Genomic DNA, 20,350 nt, shown 5'->3' with positions numbered 1-20,350 from the left:
GTAGCAGCGATTACGACATATTTCTGCTCAGACATATTTACAAAAAGTTAAATCTTTTTAACAGCTTAAGTTGAAATGCTCAAGCTTGTTATCATCAATATGGCACCCATATTATTTCTTTTGTGTTTTTTTCTTGTTTTGTTTTTTACATGGCAAAGTGAAGTACTTCTCCTCAGTAAGCTACCGGTAGTCTTTTATGTGAGGTTAACTTACTGTAACTCTCTCTGAATCATCCATTAGATCCGTGCTCGACATTCTTTTATGAAGGCTCACCAGTTATGGCCCCACCAGTTATGGCCCCACAGAGACACATTTGACCTGACAGTTCTATGACCATATATACGCCGTTTAGCTGACGCTTTTATCCAAAGCGACTTAACGTTGCAGCGAGTGAATTCCTTTTTTTTTCAGTATATATATGGTCCCGGCGGGAATCGAACCCACAACCTAAGCGTTGTTAGCGACCATGCTCTACTGACGGAGCCACAGAGGACCACAACCTCTTGTTGTGACCAGAACACATCTAATACACAGGCTACGAGACCGCCCGTGTCAGAACACATCTAATACACAGGCTACAAGACCGCCCGTGTGTACCTTTTCTGTATTTGTATCCAAACAGCCACATGACTTCCTAGGGAGAAAACAACAACACGCCCAATAGCTTTTTTTTTTCTTTTTTCTTCCATTTGTTCATAACAAAATAATCGTCAACATAATTTCTATTCTCCAACCTGCAAACGTTGACTGTCTTGCTGTGTGAAACTACTGTATTAAAACTCAAAGACAGTGTGTGTGTGTGTGTGTGTGTGTGTGCGTGTGTGTGTGTGTGTCTGTGTCGCTATCTAATAAGTGTCGCTGGGGGTGATAGCGCGTGTACATAGTAGAGGCGGTGGCCCTGTTATCTACTATGCAGACGACTGCCCCTCAAAACCCAACGTGTGAAAGGAACTGCATGACACACAAAGACACGTGTCCTGGGTGTGTGTCCTGGGTGTGTGTCCCGCAGCCTTCCTGAACAGCACACTCTGGCCCAGTACGGGACCACAGGGGGGGCAGGACCAGGACCTGGGGGGCTGGAGGGCCACACGGAGAGATGGTTCTCCACAGCCCAGGTGAAGGGTAACACTTCTCTCAAGACATGCAGGAAAAAAACCTACAGCACCACAGTGGCAGCAAATCCTAAGGAAGGGATTTTGCATGCTGATTGTATTGTATCTCTCTTTTTCTTTTTTTCTCCCCCCTCCTCCTCCTAATTTCTCTTCTCCTATCCTCTCTCCTCCTCTCCCTCCTCCTCCTCCACCTCTCCTTCAACGCCTCTCACGGTCAGTTCTGACGGTAGCTCCACGGTGTTGTAGGAACCAAGGCGAGGTGAGTTTGTGATGGGGGTCGTTCCGGACCACCCAGAAGTGACTTTGATGTCGGTGTTGACACCGTTTCTCTTAGATCCGTTGTGCATTGTGGCGCCGGGTCGACAGCAGAACCAGATCATTGTCCTGAGGTGGTTCTGAGCACCTGGTGTGTTTCAGTGGATTCAAGTGGATTGTGTTAAGGATCCGATGGAAAGCTGTGCGTGTGTGTGTGTGTGTGTGTACTATATGTGTGTGTGTACTGTATGTCTGCAGGTGAGTGTGTATGTGTGTGTGTGTGTGTGTGTGTGTATATGTATGTGTGTGTGTGCATATGTGTGCCTGTGCATGTGTGTGTCTATGGCACGGTGGTCAGTTCATGTCGATGGTGTTGAAGACCCACTCTGTGAACTTCTTGAGCTTGGCCGAGGCGCTGTACGACTCCTCTTGCAGTCTCAGGTTGTCCTCCCTCAGCCCCTGGATCTGGACCTGCAGGGACACCTTGGCGTCCTTCTCCTGGGGGGGGGGGGGGGGGGGGAGGGCACAGGGACACTCATGTCTTATTTGTCACTTGTGTCCTGTACTATTGTCACTTTTTAAAAATCTTGAATTATGCCTATTATAGCCTTATTGTCTTGTGCTGCAATGTCAAGAACCAAAGCCTAAGAATTTTACTCTCTTAGTCTTGTGTGATGTGACGTAACAATAAACTTGAAACACGGGTTAGAGGTGGTTACTCACTCTTTCTTTCTGCTTACACAGGCATACACACATTCGCTCACACACACACACGCCCACATATCGCACACACACACACACACACACACACACACACACACACACACACACACACACCAACACAGAAAACACACACACAAACGAACACACACACAAACGAACACACACACAAACGAACACACACACACACACACACACACACACACACACACACTAAAGGTTAGTGCTAAAGGGTAACTAGACGAAAGAGAAATCCTAGCAGGTTCGTGTGACCTTTTTTCCAGACACTGTTGAAGCTGAAAAGAACATGGTAGAAAGCTGCAGTAAGTGTGTGTGTTAGTGTGTGTTCATACCTTCTTCAGGTCGTCCTGTAGCAGCTTCACCATGGACTCCAGCTGGCTCACCTTGCCCACCAGAAGGGCGGGGGTCTCTCTGTGAAGGGGGGGGGGGGGGAGTGTTCAATATGGCCTCAAACACATACAGTGAACAATAGGATGCCCTAGACTAGTCTGAAGGGGAGCCAGCCAGTCTAAGGGGAGCCAGCCACAGTTCTAAGGGCTGTAAGGACTGAATTCTTCCAACTCTTTTTATACACAACTTTGTGTGTATCAGGGGTGCAAACTGATGATGGCCCAAGTTGTCTTAGCGGGGAACATTTTTGTCGACAGGGGGGGGTGGGGGGGGGGGAGCGCTAGGACTAATGGTACTAAATGGATAGAGCTAGCACTAGCGGTGGTAGATGGATAGAGCTAGCACTAGCGATGGTAGATGAACGTGGATATGACCTATTTGGCGCAGAATTCCGCCGAAAGGTGACAAGTTTGCGCCCCTGGCCTCTACAGAGAGGGTCTTAGAGTACGAGTCTTACCCAGGGGAGGGGTGGAGCTGAGAGGCCGCCTGGGGCTCGGCCTGCTGGGGGCTGCTGGCTGTGCTGTCAGGTCCCGGGCCCCCCCCCTCCACCACCGCCAGCAGACACAGTCTCTGCTCTGAGGAGGACAGCCAGGAGGGGGAAAACACAGCATAACCGAAAGTAAGCACTCATATAACCCCAGAGGAACAAGACAAGAGCACCACTGCCCCCTGCTGGTAGTAAATGGTCAAATAAACGGTAGTCACAGCAGATCAACCTCGGGCCACCTTTACATTTGAACCATTTAATAATAATACATTTTAGCAGACTTACAATTAGAGATTACAGGGACAGTCTCCCTGGAGTAACTTAGAGCCAAGGAGCCTTACTGAAGGGCACACTAGTGGTGTTGTCCCCAGGTGGGATTGGAACCCACATGACCCTTCTGATCACCAGTCCAACTCACTACTAACTATCCACTAAGGCTACCACTGTATGTTGCTGTTTGTGAGGTGTTGTAACACCTTAATTTCCCCTCAGGGGATCAATAAAGTATCTATATCTATCTATCTCTCTCTCTCTCTCTCTCTGGCTATCTGGCTATCTGTCTATACCTGTCTATACCTCCCCCCCCCCACTCCCCCCCACCTCTACTAACCTTCGAAGGCCTTGGCAGCGTCCACCAGGTTGGACCAGTCCAGCGCCCCGGCGGCTCCAGCCCCAGGGAGGGGCATCAAGCCTGGGTCCTGCAGCTGCTGCTGCCTCCTCCTCTCCTGGTCCTGGCTGGGGTAGCTGTCTGGAGCAGACAGGTCGCCTGGAGGGGGGCGGGGAGGGGGGGGGGGGGAGACGACAGCAGGGTGAGACACCTGTCATCTGACTGAAATCCTGAAGAAGGCTGCCAAAGAGAGAGAGAGAGAGAGAGAGACATATAGATAGATAGATAGATAGATAGATAGAGACAGACAGACAAACAGACAGATAGATACAGATAGACAGAGAGACAGAGAGACCGACAGACAGACAGACAGACAGATAGACAGACAGATAGACAGATAGATATAGTAGATAGATAGAGAAAGAGACAGACAGACTGACAGAAAGAGAGATAGCTAGACAGATAGACAGATAGAAAAATAAATAAATAGATAGAGAGAGAGAGACAGAGAGACAGACAGAGAGAGATAGAGAGATAGATAGATAGAGACAGACAAACAGATAGAAAAATAGATAGAGAGAGAGAGAGACAGAGAGACAGACAGACAGAGAGAGAGAGAGATAGAGAGATAGAGACAGACAAACAGATAGACAGATACTTTATTGATCCCCTCAGGGGATATTGAGACATTACAGCACCTCTCAAACAACAACAACAACCAGTCTATTCCACTATAAGACGAGACGCTGTAGTCTCTGGTGGTGGGGGGGGTGTGTGTGGGGAGCTCACCCAGGGACTTGTGCGAGGAGCGTCTGGCGGTAGCGTGGCGGGTGACGGGGGAGCGGGGGATGGTGGAGCAGGTGAACAGCAGGTCGCTAGGCTCCTCCCTCTGCCCGCCCCCGCCGTAGGAGAGCTCCCTCTGGTGGTGGCCGCTGTAGGACGGCTCCCTCTGGTGGCCGCTGTAGATGCTCTCATCTGACAGGGTCCTCTGGAGGGACCGCCGGCTGGCGGGGGGCACAGGGAACGAGGGCTGGAGAAGAGAAGGGGGGAGGGGGGGGGGGGAGTGGAAGAGAGGGAGAGAGAGCGAAAGAGAGAGGGGGGAGGGAGAGAGGAAGGCGAAGAGAGGGAGAGAGCGAGGTGGAGAGAGAAAGACAGACAGAGAGAGAGAGAGGGAGAGGGAGAGAGGTGGAGAGGTGGAGAGAGAAAGAGAGAGAGAGAGAGGTGTAGAGAGAGAGACAGAGAGAGAGAGAGAGAGACACCTTCGTTTTTAGATCTTTACCACTTGTGAGGTTATCTCCGACAATAAGGTCGTGAATATAAATTCCATTAAGGAATGAAGAATATTAAAGAGTAATGAGGAAAGATTATATCAAGAAAACTAAATCCTAATTAACATTGAAATCTAACAAATGTAATCTGACACTCTGAGGTACTCAGTGTCACAGTGCTCCCAGGGGCTTTTAATTTTTAATTTTCACAAGGTGCTTTTTACCTTGTGTTCGTGGGGCATAGGCGGGGGGCTATCCAGGGTGATGAGCTTCTTCAGGTCTTCCTCCAGGCTGGACTTGGTGACGCGCTGGGGAGACTGGGACCCCCGCAGGTTGGCCCTGAGCTGGGGCTGGCCCCCCAGAAGACCCTCGCTCTGGTGGCGTCTGGGGTGAGAGAGAGAGACACGAGGAAAGTGAGCCGCAGTACTACGTTCCACCACAAGGTGGAGGTGTCGCACCTCATCCACGGAACAAAAACAATAACAGAAAAAACTAATGTGAGAGAAGAAGGGGGCCTCACTCTCTGCTTATCGCTTGTTTATCCATATTTCAAGTTCTCTCTAACATCAATAATCCTAGAACAGTAGGAGATGTATTCGACCGAGGAAAGAACATCCTTCCACAACACTGCATACACACCCCGGGACACAGTGTGAAAGAAAGGCCTGTTCTTTCATAAAAACATTTCATAAAAGTCTCAACTAGCGAAACAACTAGCGAAACAATAACAAGGAAAATATTCCAAACACTCCTTCCATTTCCAACGGTTCTCGCTCTCACTTGCGTGTGTTGCCAAAGTCCACAGAGTTGATGGTGGAGCCAGGCTTCCTCCAGCCGATGAGGTACTTGGAGGTGGCTCCCTGCCGGGGGTAGAAGCTCTTGGGGCCTGGGGAGAGGGAGGTCTGGGACGTGGGGGAGGTGGCCAGGGCTGACTCCTCCTGGGACGAGCTGGGACTGCAACCCTGCTCCATGGGACTGCCCCCCGAGTGGCCCGAGCTCAGGGTACTGAGGAGGTGAAAACACAGAGACCGGGTGGATTATTTATACTCTTTCTCTCTGCACACACACATACACGCGCGCACACACACACGCGCACACACACGTGCACACACACATGCGCACGCAGACACATACACAGACACACGCGCAGACAGACACACACACACGCGCGTGCAGACACACACACACACACGTGCAGACACACACACAGACACACGCGCGCGCAGACACACACACACACACAGACAGACGCTCGCCCCCTTTCGAAAAAACATCTGGTTGAACCCACATCACACTGAATATCTCCTATAATCTGTATAGATGGAATCAGAATTCATGAATTAGAATTCACCGAGACAACCCGTAAGGACACAGTGTCCTTGGACTTCTTCCATTAAAAATTCTTTCAAAACAAAATTTCTCTCTCCCCACCCCCCTGGTTTTGACTTGAAACGCCGCTAAGCTAGCTTTCTCCCCTCAGACATTCTGCATGTGTGTACAATAAAAACACCGTCTGAAGTCAAACCGCGGCTATTCCAGGGCCCCGCTACGGAGGAGAGGAGGTAAGAAGCCTCTGCTTGCTCAAAGGAAGTGTGGTTTTAACAGTGTTAGTGGTGCCAAGCTCTCACATTCAGCATTCCTAAGTGCTTCAAGTGCTGTCTCTCTCTCTCAGCCTCTGAGAAACTAAAGTCTCTGTATCCCACACACACACACACACACACACACACACACACACACACACACACACTCACTCACTCACTCACACACACACACACACACACACACTCACACACACACACTCACTCACACACACACACACACACACACTCACACACACACACTCACTCACACACACACACACACACACACTCACACACACTCACTCACACACACACACACACACACACACACTCACACACAGGCATTAACTGTGCTGATGGGAGGGAGAGCCTCTGAGAAAGCAAAGTCTCTAACACACACACACACACAGGCAAACAAGCAAGCCGCTACTTGCTCCTCTCTCTCTCTCTCATTCTCTCTCTCTCTCATTCTCTCTCTCTCTCTCTCTCTCTCTCTCTCTCTCATTCTCTCTCTCTCTCAGTCTCTCTCTCTCTCTCTTTCTCTCTCTCTCTCTCTCTCTCTCTCTCTCGTTGCCAAAACTGCGAAGCTCGGGACTTTTCCCATCTGGGACAATGGAGGAGGATATATCCGGACCACAATGCATCACTGTCCTCTTAATGCAACACTGACATGTGAGGAGGGAACGGTATCCGCTGCATAAACAGCTGACTGGAGCAGAACAGAACGCTCTAACAGCGCAGGCAGGAAGTCAGGAAGCGCACCTGGAGTGGGAGGCGGCATCGCTGAGTGTGTAGGAGCCGCTGTCGGGGGCGGGGGGGTAGGAGGCCGTGGGGCTCCTGGCTGGGTCCTCGGTGCTCCCTGGCGGGACGGGTGACTCCGCGTCCAGGTGAGGGAGGGAGGTCTTGTCCTTGGCCCTGGTGCCCCCCCCTCCCCCGGAGGAGGAGGCCGTGCTGCCCAGGGTGGCCCCGCCGTACGAGGTGGCGTCGATGCCGCTGTCCGTCGACGCCCCCTGCAGGTAGCCGTTGAGCTCCGAGTCGGGCCTCGGCAGCCCCCCACCGGAGGAGCCCCCCCCCCCTGTCCTGCCCCCGCCCCCGCCCCCGGTGGAGGAGCCGATTTCGTACCACTTCTCGTCGCTGTGGGCGGAGCTGGCGTTGCTGGACAGCGTGTTGCTGCTGGATTGGCTGGAGGAGTAGGGAGCCTCCATCTGATTGGACGAGAGGAGCAGAGCGTCAGAGCGTCAGACCACCGTCACTTCCTGGTTTGTATGATGACACCACAGTCAACACACACAGTTTCTATGGCGACAGAACAGATCACGGTCTGACCCCGGCCCCATTTTGATTAGATTAGATACAACTTCATTGTCATTGCAGAGTACAAGTACCAGTCAACGAAATGCTGTTCAGCATCCAACCAGAAGTGCAAAATAGTGATATAAAAACATGACAGTGATAGGTACAGTATGGCAAGTACGGTAGTTTAGACTTTAGAGGTATATACAGTTATGAGCTATGTACAGTTAAGGTAGCTATGTTCAGTTAAGGTAGCTATGTTCAGTTAAGGTAGCTATGTACAGTTAAGGTAGATATGTACAGTTAAGGTAGCTATGTACAGTTAAGGTAGCTATGTACAGTTAAGGTAGATATGTATAGTTAAGGTAGCTATGTACAGTTAAGGTAGATATGTACAGTTATGGTAGCTATGTACAGTTAAGGTAGCTATGTCCAGTTAAGGTAGCTATGTTCAGTTAAGGTAGCTATGTACAGTTAAGGTAGATATGTACAGTTAAGGTAGCTATGTACAGTTAAGGTAGCTATGTACAGTTAAGGTAGCTATGTACAGTTAAGGTAGATATGTACAGTTAAGGTAGATATGTACAGTTATGGTAGATATGTACAGTTAAGGTAGCTTATGTACAGTGTGGTATGTACAGACGTATAAAAAGAGGCTATATCAAAAAGAGGTATGTGCAAAGTGCAAAAATACGTTTTCAAATTTGAAACATCTATCAAGTCAGAGAGACGCCCCACCTTGGTGCTCTTGTTGGGGGACACGTGGCCCCCTTGCTCCTGCTGGTGGAGACGGGGAACTGCGGCCTTGGGTGCAGAGACAGGCAGATCTGTGAGAGAGAGACGGGCAGAGGGCAGGTAGAGGAGTCACGCACACGGAACAACAGAGAGAGGCGGGGCGGGTGTTGAGTGCTGTCACCCGCTGATGGATGGTGCAGGTCACAGAGGTCAGTCACAGTCGTTTTAGAAGTCGAAACGTGAGACCGAGTCAGTTGCACTCTCACCTGACGTAGCTCTGTCGACTCCCCCCCTGGAGCCCCCTTCCCCCTCCACCGCCCGGGGCCAGCCGGGGTAGGGCTTGGGGCCGTTGGGCCCCTCCCCCGCCGTGGCCTGGCGCTCAGCGGATATGGGCGAGTGGCGGTTGTTGTTGTTGAACCTGGAGAAGAGATGGAAGAAAGACCTTGATCAAGGACTGTCCCTCTTAAAGACTTCTTCATCCCCACGACCCCCCTTTACAGACCTCTTCATCCCCACGACCCCCCTTTACGGACCTCTTCATCCCCACTACCCCCCCCCCCTGTATAGACCACAGACCTCTTCATCCCCACTACCCCCCCCCCCTGTATAGACCACAGACCTCTTCATCCCCACTACCCCCCTGTACAGACCTCTTCATCCCCACTACCCCCCTGTACAGACCTCTTCATCCCCACTACCCCCCTGTATAGACCATAGACCTCTTCATCCCCACTACCCCCCAGTACAGACCTCTTCATCCCCACGACCCCCCTTTACAGACCTCTTCATCCCCACTACCCCCCCCCCCCTGTATAGACCACAGACCTCTTCATCCCCACTACCCCCCTGTACAGACCTCTTCATCCCCACTACCCCCCCCCCCTGTATAGACCACAGACCTCTTCATCCCCACTACCCCCCTGTACAGACCTCTTCATCCCCACTACCCCCCCCCCCGTACAGTTTCTCTACTGTACTTCTTTTTTTTTTTTTTTTAAAGCTAGCATTGTAACTGCCAATGGCCCCTGATCCTAGCATAGATTTGTTTTTCTTATGATGACTGATTCAGTTACAGATGATTCACTTACTGAGACAAATGCACTTGTTTGTAAGTCGCTTTGGATAAAGGCTAAATCCGCTAAATGTCTTCAGAGCAATTGACTCTACAAAGAACTGAGAGCCTAGAGACTAGTTCCAGTATTGATACACTGTTACATGTTGTCATTCCCATCATAGGCAGAGTGCAATTAAAAGTGGAACCGTCTCAGATCCATGTTTGGCCTATCTTTGGCTCGTAGGGTGTAGCCTGGGAATGTGGTCTCAGCCTGGGCCTGACCCCAAGTGACCTAATAATAAACTTTATTTGTGTAGCACTTTTCAAAACACAGTTACAAAGTGCTTTACAGAACAAGCTAAACTAGTACACACACAGTCAGGATTAAAAACAACAATAACATCATTAAAACATAAGACATAGAGAGACCTGATCAAAACAAAGTGTATCATAAAAACAAGTAAAATACAAGCGATAAAAGAGAAGAATAGAAACATGACTAGAAACATCAGATGTACTATAAAAAGCCTTCTGGTAAAAGCAGGTTTTGAGTATTGATTTAAGCTAACATCTCACCTATCTAAGACCTGATAAAACAAAGTGTATCATAAAAACAAGTTAAATAAAAGTGATAAGAGAGGAATAGAAACTTGACAAACAGATTTACTATAAAAAGCCTTCTGGTGAAAGTTTTCAATATTGATTTAAGCGAACATCTCACCCGTCTGGCACGGACTTCTGCCTCCAATGGTTGGAGCCCATGCTGCCCTGGTCGGTGTAGGACAGGGTGGTGGGGGAGTGTCGGTTGTGGGGGGAGCGGCCCATCACGATGGAGCAAGCCAGGGCGTAGTTCTCCGAGCCTGGGGAATACCTGCTGGGCCGACGGCCACAGACGCAGGGGATGGCGGGATAACAGACAAACAGTTAGCATTTCAGTCAGCATTATATGTTATGTTAGCATTTAGCTTAGCATTATATGTAAGGTCAGCATTTCAGTTAGCATTAGCAGGGTATAATACAGGAATCCTGAGGTTAATTTCAATACCTTTCTAAGACTTTTTAAAGACCTTGTCAATATTTTTCCAGACCTCACCGCCACTTCGAGCTGTAACCGTTTACATCAGTGACACCTTTAACTTGACAGTTTTAGTTTGCAATAGACTAGACCACTATCATACAACAGAATTTCCGGTTCATCTTTGTTTTTTAATAAATCTAATAAATTCATTCAACTTTTACTAAAACGTTTTTAGGACTCAAACTCAGAAAAATACCTACAAAATTCAAGACCTCATAAAATCGTGATAAGACTTTTTAATACTTATTAAGGGTCTTGATTTTCCCAAAATTGATTTATCAACTTTTAATATTTTTCAAGACACCGCGGATACCCTGATTAGGGTTACCGCCTTTCTCACTACCAAATACGGGACAAAAGATGGCATGCCACTGCACAGGAGTCGGGACGGAGGAGGGGGGGTTGCAGGAATTGTCACATTTACTCTATACGTACACATGAGGGGGGCCTGTGATTGTATGGATCTACGGGGGACAAGGGAGGAGGTCCCGTATATTCATCCCTCCCAAAATACGTAACATCCCGGCTAATACGGGAGAGTTGGCAACCCTTGTTAGCATTTAGCTTAGCATTATAGGTAAGGTTAGGATTTTAGCTTAGCATTATAGGTAAGGTTAGCATTTAGCTTAGCATTGTACATTGACATAAAGAAACACACGTTTCATAAACACAAACACACTGACACTTATCGCCAGTACAGTACATCACACATATGGATGGGAGTTGGGGGTGGGTGTTACCGTTTAGGGTTGAGGGGTCGTCCATCGCTGGACACGCTGCGGGGGATGGCGGAGGCCCTGTCTGTGTATTCCAAAGCCGGGGCCTTGATTAGGGTCCCCCCCAGGCCCCCTGGGCGGCTCTGGGGGCTGGAGGAGGTGCGCGGCCATTTGGTGTTGTTGTTGCTGCTGCTGCTGCTGCCGGTACTGGTCGTGCGGAAGGGGAACTTAAACTCGTAGGGCATCCCCTCCTTGTGGTTCTTGTAGTCCACCAGGGGCATGTGGTAGAGCTCTGAGCAGCCTCTGTTGGAGAAGGAGACAGACTCGGTCAGACTCTGACAACACTGCAGTGCTAATCCAGTGCTCTGCAATGCTAATCCAGTAGCTAACACAGTGCCCTGCAATGCTAATCCAGTAGCTAACACAGTGCCCTGCAATGCTAATCCAGTAGCTAACACAGTGCCCTGCAATGCTAACCTGGTGCTAACACAGTGCCCTGCAATGCTAACCTGGTGCTAACACAGTGCCCTGCAATGCTAACCTGGTGCTAACACAGTGCCCTGCAATGCTAACCAAGTGCATTACATAGCCTAATTAACAAAAATGGCAAATCTTGTTGCTGAGTGGATGATAGATGTTGCTAGTCAGGCTGGTACAAGACCTGGACTGGGACCAGGCTAAAGCAGCACAGCTCTGGGACCAGGCTAAAGCAGCACAGCTCTGGGACCAGGCTAAAGCACATACAGGTCTGGGACCAGGCTAAAGCACATACAGGTCTGGGACCAGGCTAAAGCAGCACAGCTCTGGGACCAGGCCAGCATGTGTTACTCGTGTGTGTGTGTGTGTGTGTGTGTGTGTGTGTGTGTGTGTGCGCGCGTGCATGTGCGTGTGTATGTGTGTGCGTGTGTGTGTGTATGTGCATACCTTCGCGGGGTGGAGTCCTCGTGCGGGGGGATGATGACCACCTTGACGGTGACGGAGGTCCTGAGGAGGTCGATCATCTGCTCGTGGGACAGCGAGGCCACCGCCACCTTGCAGATCTCCACCAGCCGGCTACCCTGCCGCAGGCCCGCCTGCCAGGCGTAGCCGTAGGGCTCCACCTCCGCCACGATGCCCTCGAAGTTGACGTGGAAGCCCAGCTGGCCCAGGCCGTTCCTGCGCAGGGTCATCTCCGTGGTCTGGCTGCCCTTGGTGAGCAGCTAGGGTTGGGGAGGGGGGGCGGAGGAGAGGCTTGGTATTATTATTATTGTTGTTGTTATTATTAGGCTTTATTTTTGTCGTTGCTGTTTGTGAGCTGCTGTAATGTCTGTCATTTCCCCGTCGGGGATGAATAAAGTACCTGTCTGTCTGACCGGCTGTCTGTCTGTCTATCTGTCTGTCTATCTGTCTGTCCGTCTGTCCGTCTGTCTGATCGAACGATATTCAGACAGACAGACAGACAGACAGACAGACCGATAGATAGATTGATCGAACGATAGATAGACAGAACGATAGATAGATTGATCGAACGATAGACATTCTATCTATTGATCTGTCTGTCTGTCTGTCTGTCTACCTATTTACCTATCTACCTATCTACCTGTCTATCTACCTTATCATACAAGCACCATAAACCCCCTCAAATCCCCAACATGTCTTCCCAGTCATTGTGCAAACACACCACACGTGTTGCGATTGGTAATCCCACAGTAATCTGCTGATTGATGCCAAAAGAGCAACATCATTCATAAACCCAAATCTTGCCCCCTAGCATAAACCTGGTATACAACACGCCAACCGTCCGTCAACAGCGGATGATGCATGCATCACCCTTCAATTAAAAGGTGCTGGAGAGAACAGGTGGGAGCGCCACGCCCTGCCTGGCTGGCTCAGCCTTATCCCCGCCTGGGGAGGGAGAGGGGGGGAGTGATACGGTGCTTGAGACAGACCTCCAGGCCACCACAGCAGGGGCAAAGCCGGATATTGTGCTCCAAATCTCGACGCACGCCAAGTTTCCCCCACAATAAAAGGGCACGGCACTCACACACACGCACACTGTACACAAACACAGCCCTAGGTCAATAAGAGTCAAATCTTGCAGTAAAGACAGCATTAACCCATGACATTGTGTTGTGAGTATAATCACATAATCTTTATAATCTTTATAATGACAGAGCAGGGGCAAGCTATCTATACGTCGTGCTGTGGTTAGACAGCGTTATGTATGTGTTAATATCCTTATTGACGACAGACCTGGGACTATAGTATAACAGTGAAATGTAGGTAAACAGACTAGAGAGAGAAGGGAGAACTTCCCTTTAAATGTTCTAAACCTAAAAATACTCCCGTGTGTGACTCGCATACAAATGGGATATCAAGGGAGGGATCGTTTGAGGTGGAATTTAGGAGCGTTGTTCATTCATTATTCAGAACACATTTCGTTAATAAGTCCCTCAAGAGAGAGTCTCTCGTTCTGGTTCGGGAAACGTGGGTCAATCTGCTAACATCACAACAACAGATGGCGTGCGTGCAGCGGCGTGCATAAAAAGCGCTAACTGACACTGACCTCCAGGCGTTTGACCACCTCCCCGAAGTCCTCCGTGTTGTTGTTGACCGAGCGCAGCGACACACTCTCCCCCCGCTCGTAGTACACCTTCATCGAGGCGGGGCTTCCCGAGGACCAGCCAATCACGTCGCGCGTGGCGCAGTTGAACACCACCGCCTTCGCCTCCTGGTCCAACAGAACCAGGAAGTCGTTGGAGACGGCCAGGAGACACTCCCTCTCCGCCCCGGCCGCCTGGTCCTCGGCGTGCACGGCCCACGAGACGGCGCCCAGGCTGCGTAGCTCCGCCCCTCCGTAGGGGCGCACCCGTTCCCGCCGTTTGTGGGCCAGAGAGATGAAGGGGAACTTCCCCGTGGGCTCCACGGGCGTGTTGGTCACGTGACGCTCGGCCAGGTCGCGCAGGTACTCCTGGCGCGTGCGCGTTGCCATGGCGCCGAACTTCTCCGACTTGTGGGCGGCGTTCTCGGCGTTGATGACCTTGGCCAGCAGGAAGTCCCTGAAGACGGTGGACTTGGGGAAGGTCACGCCCTTGGGGATGGGGGGGCCGAAGGAGGGGACGTCCCGGGAGCGGGTGACGGCCACGCTGAAGGGGGGGGGTGGGGAGAGAGAGGGGGGAGGGAGTGGGGAGAGAAGAGAGAAAGAGAGGGAGAGACAAAGGAGAAGATAGACAGAGAGAGAGAGAAAGAGAGATGAGAGAGAGAGGAGAGAGAGACAGAGGGAGGAGAGAAAGAAGAGAGACAGAGAGAGAGAGAGAAAGAGAGGAAAGAAGAGAGAAAGAGACAGAGGCGAAGGAGGGAAAGAAAAGAAAGAGAGAAGAGAGAGAGAGAAGAGGAAAGAGAGAGAGCAAGAACAGGATTAGAGACTACAAAACACAATGACACTGGTGAAGGTCTTAGTGAGGTGTTCTAAAAGTATTCAAACTCTATTCTTGTCTTCTTTTTCTTTTCTCTCTTTTTTCTTTTTCTTTAAGAACCTTGCTGAGACCAAAAACACTTGACAGTAAAAAATGACAGTAATGAATTGGTTTGGTGCGACGGGGCCTTGAGGGCAGAAAAAAGGAGCAAAAAATGGAATGGGGAATGAGAGGATAGACACCCTTAGCATAGTATTACCTTAACTATTGTTCCCCCTGACCTCTCTCACTTCTCAGCATAAAGGAGGGAGCGAGGCTTCCTACGGGCTAGAGTTACCTCCTACTCCTCCCATTCAAGGCCCATTATTGCTCCACAATGGCCGTCTTAAAGAGTCTAGTTACGACGGTTATTCATAAGAGCTCGGTAATGCTGCCGCATTCACCACCTGAAGCGCATTCCCGTGGACATTGTGACAGGCCTTGTACATCAGCGGCAGACTTCCTCTCTCTAGTCACAGCACAATGGAGAGACGCTTTAGCGTTTACAGCTAACCTACTTGTGATGCAAAGCTTTAAAACACATACAGTGGGGGAAATAAGTGTTCAACACATCAAACATTTTCTATTCATATGAAATGTAGACCAGACATTGGAATTAACTCAATAAAACTACACAGCTAAAGAAATTGTAGCATTCCAATCCATTAAAAAAAGGAGTATTGAACATGCTAACTGAAGTGTATTTAATACTTGGTGGAGACGTTGTTTCCAATGACAGCTTCAAAGCGCTTCCTGTAGGATAAACTAATCTCTCATAGTGATCAGGTGAGATTTTGGCTCCTTCTTCAACACAGACAGTCTAGATATTGAAGATTCCAGGGTTGGTGAATCTGGATCTTTTTTTCTTTTTTTTTGTAATTTTTTCTGAGTGGGGCAGTCCCACTCATATTTTTCACTTTTATTGACAGTACAGTATAGATTATGACAGGAAGGATGGGTGAGAGAGAGAGGAGGGATGACATGCAGGATATGTCCCCGGCCGGAATCGAACCGGGGACCCTGCGGTTACATGGTCGACGCTTAACCAACCGCCACCTAAGCGCCCCGGTGAATCTGGATCTTAAGGTCCTTCCACATTATGCTGTATTGGATTTAAGTCTGGCGATTGACTAGGCCAGTCCAACACCTTTACTTTGCTCCTGGTGGATGGCAACAGATTCTTCTCAAGAATTTCCCAGTACATGTACATTCATCATCCCTTCAATAATTTGGATTCAACCAGTACCACGTGGAAGAGACACAGCCCAATACCATGAAGCTTCCACCTCCGAACTTTTACTTTTCCTGTGTCACTCCTGTTTATTGCACATAGCTTTTTTTATGGATTGGAATCTTACAATTTCTTTAGTTGAGTTAAAAAACAATATCTGTTCTAACTGTCATGTGAATAGCTGCGATGGAAATATGTTGAAATAGAAGAAATAGTTGACGTGTTGAATACTTAATCCCCCCACTGTACATACACAGACTACATGATGAAAAGGCAGAGCAGTACTATAGCGCAGAATAACACAGACACGGGCTTACAGGCTGATGTCAGGGTCGTGACAAGCCTCAGTCCAGTCCATTAAACAAATAAAACAGCCCTAGCGTGCAGCCTGAGACATTAGCCTGGCTAAACCAAGCGTATAGAACTATACGTCTAACACTGCTGACAACAGATTAGATTAGATTAGATTAGATTCAACTTTATTGTCATCATTGCAGAGTACAAGTACCAGACAACGAAATGCAGTTTAGCATCTAACCAGAAGTGCAAATAGTGATATAAAACATGATTAAAAAAAATTGTGGTGGCAAGTACGGTAGTAAGAGGTATATACAGTTTTGAGCTATGTACAGTTAAGGTAGATATGTACAGTTACGTACTGTTATGTACAGTATGGTATGTAGGTGTATAAATAGAGGCTATATCAAAGTGTGCAATGTGCAAAAATATGGAATGTGCAAAGGTAATACCCCCACTGAGATGGCCATGGTGAGATCACAGAGATGGGGTGAGGGAGGTTGTCGCTAGCTAGCTAGCTGCCTACTTCTCTAAACAAAGCTCTGTTAGCAACATGGCTGACAGCGTTTGGACGGCAGATGAAACCACCAGATAGGCGCTAGGCTGCCACAGGCCTCGGAGCCTCACTGGGAACAAGCCACGGATTTGTTACAAGATTACTCAACGATACAAAGACCAAGGGGCTAAGATCGGAGATTACGGTCCTAATATTCAAAATGTACTGTTTAAATAACGAGCGATGCAACAATAAACTCAGTGTTCATGAGGAATCCCAAATGCCATCTCTGTGTTTTTCGGCTGTGAAGGCGTGTTTGTGTGTGTGAGTGCATGTGCGTGTGTGTGTGTGTGTGTGTGTGTGTGTGTGTGTGTGTGTGTGTGTGTGTGCGTGCGTGCGTGCGTGCGTGGTTGTGTTCACTGACCCTCTCAGCCCTCATAGGTCATCAGCATCACAACAGAGGATGGCAGAGGATCACACTCTGGCTGAGTTTCACACACACACACACACACACACACAAACGCACACACACACACACACACACACACACACACACACACACGCACACGCACACGCACACACACAGGCACAGGCACACACACTGGCACAGGCACACACACTGGCACACACACACAGCCACTGGCACACACACACACACACACACACAGACAGACAGACACACAGACACGCAGACAGACACACAGACACACACACATACACACCTGCTCTTGCTCTAGGTCCTCTCTACGGCCCTCAGACAGGGCAAGACATGACCAAAACAAAATGACGCATCGATCCTGTCCTCTCCTGTCCTCTCCTGTCCCCTCTTGTCCCCTCTTGTCCCCTCTTGTCCCCTCCTGTCCCCCCATATCCTCTCCTGTCCCCTCCTGTCCTCCCATGTTCCCTCCTGTCCTCTCCTGTCCTCCCCTGTCCCCTCCTGTCCCCTCCTGTCCTCTCCTGTCCCCTCCTGTCCTCCCCTGTCCCCATCTCTCCCCTCCTGTCCTCTCCTGTACCCTCCTGTCCTCCCCTGTCCCCATCTCTCCCCTGTCCCCTCCTGCCCTCTCCTGCCCCTCCTCTCCTCTCCTGTCCTCTCCCCTTCTGTCCTCTCCTATCCCCTCCTGTCCCCTCCTCTTCCCTCCTGTCCACCCCTGTCCCCTCCTCTCCCCCCCTGTCCCCTCCTATCCCCTCCTGTCCCCTCCTCTTCCCTCCTGTCCACCCCTGTCCCCTCCTCTCCCCCCCTGTCCCCTCCTGTCCCCTCCTCTTCCCTCCTGTCCACCCCTGTCCCCTCCTCTCCCCCCCTGTCCCCTGCTGTCCTCTCCTGTCCTCTCCTGTCCTCTCCTGTCCTCTCCTCAGTCTTTCCACGCTAGTCCTACAGATATCCCGTGGCTACTTACAGCTCCCTGAGATTATAAAACCGTCTGTTCCGATCCTTAACGTTTCCTACTGCTTTACGCGACGGCATTCCCACATCACCTAGCGCACCCGGCTCCGACAGTGTTGAGGGTTAGGGGCTGGTATGTCCGTTAGATCCATGGATAGAGGCAGAGCCAGAGGCGGGAAAACACTGGATGGAGCGTTAGTAGTCTTCGTCTTCACTGCTTCACCAGCTTCCCGCTCCTCTCGGGATAGATTTTTTTAATTTTTTTAAAGGAAAACTGCCGTTTCTCCCCCTCAGCCTCACTCGTCCGTGACGATGTCAGTCCTTGGCTCGGAATCGATTTAAAAAATGTCCTCCTTTAAAAAAAATCTAAAAGAGAGAGGAGGGTGTCCAATCTTCGGCGGTTAGGCTGCCGGCAGGGAGGAGGAGGAGGAGGAGGAAGGAGGAGAGAGAGGGGGGGGGGGGCATAGAGAGGTGAAGAGGGCAGAGCTCGGGATAAATTAGCCCCAACTTGGATGAGGGTGGGAGCTGAACGACAGAGCAGCCTTCACCAGTGTTGTTTGGCGTGGAGGAGGCTGGCAGCACTGAGGGACACAGAAGAAGCAGTGCTGCTCGGCTGCTCCAGAATCATCTCTCTCTCTCTCTCTCTCTCTCTCTCTCTCTCTCTCTCTCTCTCTCTCTCTCTCTCTCCTCTCTCTCTCTCTCTCTCTCTCTCTCTCTCTCTCTCTCTCTCTCTCTCTCTCTCTCTCTCTCTCTCTCTCTCTCTCTCTCTCTCTCTCTCTCTCTCTCTCTCTCTCTCTCTCTCTCTCTCTCTCTCTCTCTCTCTCTCAGAGAGAAGGGAATCCTTGATGCGCGTGGCGCTAACTCCTTCAGATCGCTCTGGTTCCCCCTTGCCTCGAGGCAAGAGTGGCAGGCAGGCAGGCAGGAGTGTGAGAGAGAGAGAGAGAGGGGGGGGGAGTGTGTGTGTCTTAGTGAGAGGCGGGGGGGAGAGTGTGTGTGTGCGTGTGTGTGTGTGTCTGAGCGAGAGGGAGAGAGAATAAGTGTGTGTGTGTGTGTGTGTGTGTGTGTATGACTTAAATGTGTGTGTGTGTGTATGCGTGCGAGAGGAGGGTGATGCGAGAGACAGCGCATCGCGTGAGTGATCATGGATGAGAGGAGGTTAGCACTGAGAGAGAGAGAGAGAGAGAGAGAGAGAAAGCGAGGGGTAGCGGCCCCCATCAGCTAGACAGCAGCTAGACAGGGGGGGGGGGGGGGGGAGTGATCTCTCCTCGTCAACCACGATCAAACAAATGTACTGTATGTACACACTACACACTGCCCACAGCCCACAAGAGCAGTGGTTACGCAACACGCTTTTATGTGGTTCTGCGGCCATGCCATCCAGTAGTCTGTTTCCTGTTATAGAAGAGTAGTCCTCTTCCTGTTATGCCCACCTGCCTGAGTCACACACACCACTCCAGTTCTCTGTGATGAGGCCCCCTAGTGTACACTCACCTGTAGCAGGTATAAACTCACCTATAGCAGGTATAAACTCACCTGTAGCAGGTATAAACTCACCTATAGCAGGTATAAACTCACCTGTAGCAGGTATAAAACTCACCTATAGCAGGTATAAACTCACCTGTAGCAGGTATAAACTCACCTGTAGCAGGTATAAACTCACCTATAGCAGGTATAAACTCACCTGTAGCAGGTATAAACTCACCTATAGCAGGTATAAACTCACCTGTAGCAGGTATAAACTCACCTATAGCAGGTAGAAACTCACCTTCTTTTTAGACACAGGAGAAACAGTACAAGGGGGGGAAGTACAAATAGTTGGAAGCACAGTATAGGGGGAAGCAGGTGGTCTCAGGAGACACAGTGCTGTGGGGGGTAGTAGATGTCTCAGGAGACACAGTGCTGTGGGGGGTAGTAGATGTTTCAGGAGGCACAGTGCTGTGGGGGGTAGTAGATGTCTCAGGAGGAGCAGTTAATGTGTAACCTGAAGAGGCGGAAGATGTGGAGTGACTCTGCAGTTCTGACAGCCGTGGGAAGCTCATTCCACCAGCAGGGAGCCAGTGCCGTGAGATATAGAGGTGTAAACTCACCTGTAGCAGGTATATATATATATGGGGAGCCCAGTGTAGTGAGGTATAGAGGTGTAAACTCACCTGTAGCAGGTGTTGTTCCGAGCAGGGGTTGTGCACGTGGACGAT

The 20,350-nt window shown here is 50.1% G+C and overlaps 1 protein-coding gene across 1 annotated transcript in view; it reads right to left on the bottom strand.

The window, feature by feature from the left end:
- Positions 1 to 1,254: 1,254 nt before the first annotated feature.
- The window catches only part of LOC308158015 (signal-induced proliferation-associated 1-like protein 1), a 53,245-nt gene continuing 34,149 nt past the window's right edge, over positions 1,255 to 20,350 (bottom strand). Inside the window, 16 exon segments of the mRNA XM_080531607.1 lie at positions 1,255 to 1,865; positions 2,441 to 2,519; positions 2,956 to 3,073; positions 3,596 to 3,751; positions 4,382 to 4,622; positions 5,085 to 5,244; positions 5,641 to 5,865; positions 7,203 to 7,645; positions 8,472 to 8,560; positions 8,735 to 8,886; positions 10,244 to 10,393; positions 11,341 to 11,619; positions 12,241 to 12,515; positions 13,862 to 14,441; positions 20,306 to 20,319; positions 20,321 to 20,350. The exon segment at positions 20,321 to 20,350 is cut by the window's right edge and continues 51 nt beyond it. Of these exon segments, the coding sequence (XP_080387733.1) occupies positions 1,722 to 1,865; positions 2,441 to 2,519; positions 2,956 to 3,073; positions 3,596 to 3,751; positions 4,382 to 4,622; positions 5,085 to 5,244; positions 5,641 to 5,865; positions 7,203 to 7,645; positions 8,472 to 8,560; positions 8,735 to 8,886; positions 10,244 to 10,393; positions 11,341 to 11,619; positions 12,241 to 12,515; positions 13,862 to 14,441; positions 20,306 to 20,319; positions 20,321 to 20,350 (3,135 nt within the window). The 3' untranslated portion in view covers positions 1,255 to 1,721.

This window comes from Nansenia antarctica (assembly GCF_963989245.1).
Source record: "Nansenia antarctica genome assembly, chromosome: 1".
Lineage (NCBI taxonomy): Eukaryota > Metazoa > Chordata > Actinopteri > Argentiniformes > Microstomatidae > Nansenia > Nansenia antarctica.
This window is presented reverse-complemented; position numbering and strand designations above follow the sequence as displayed.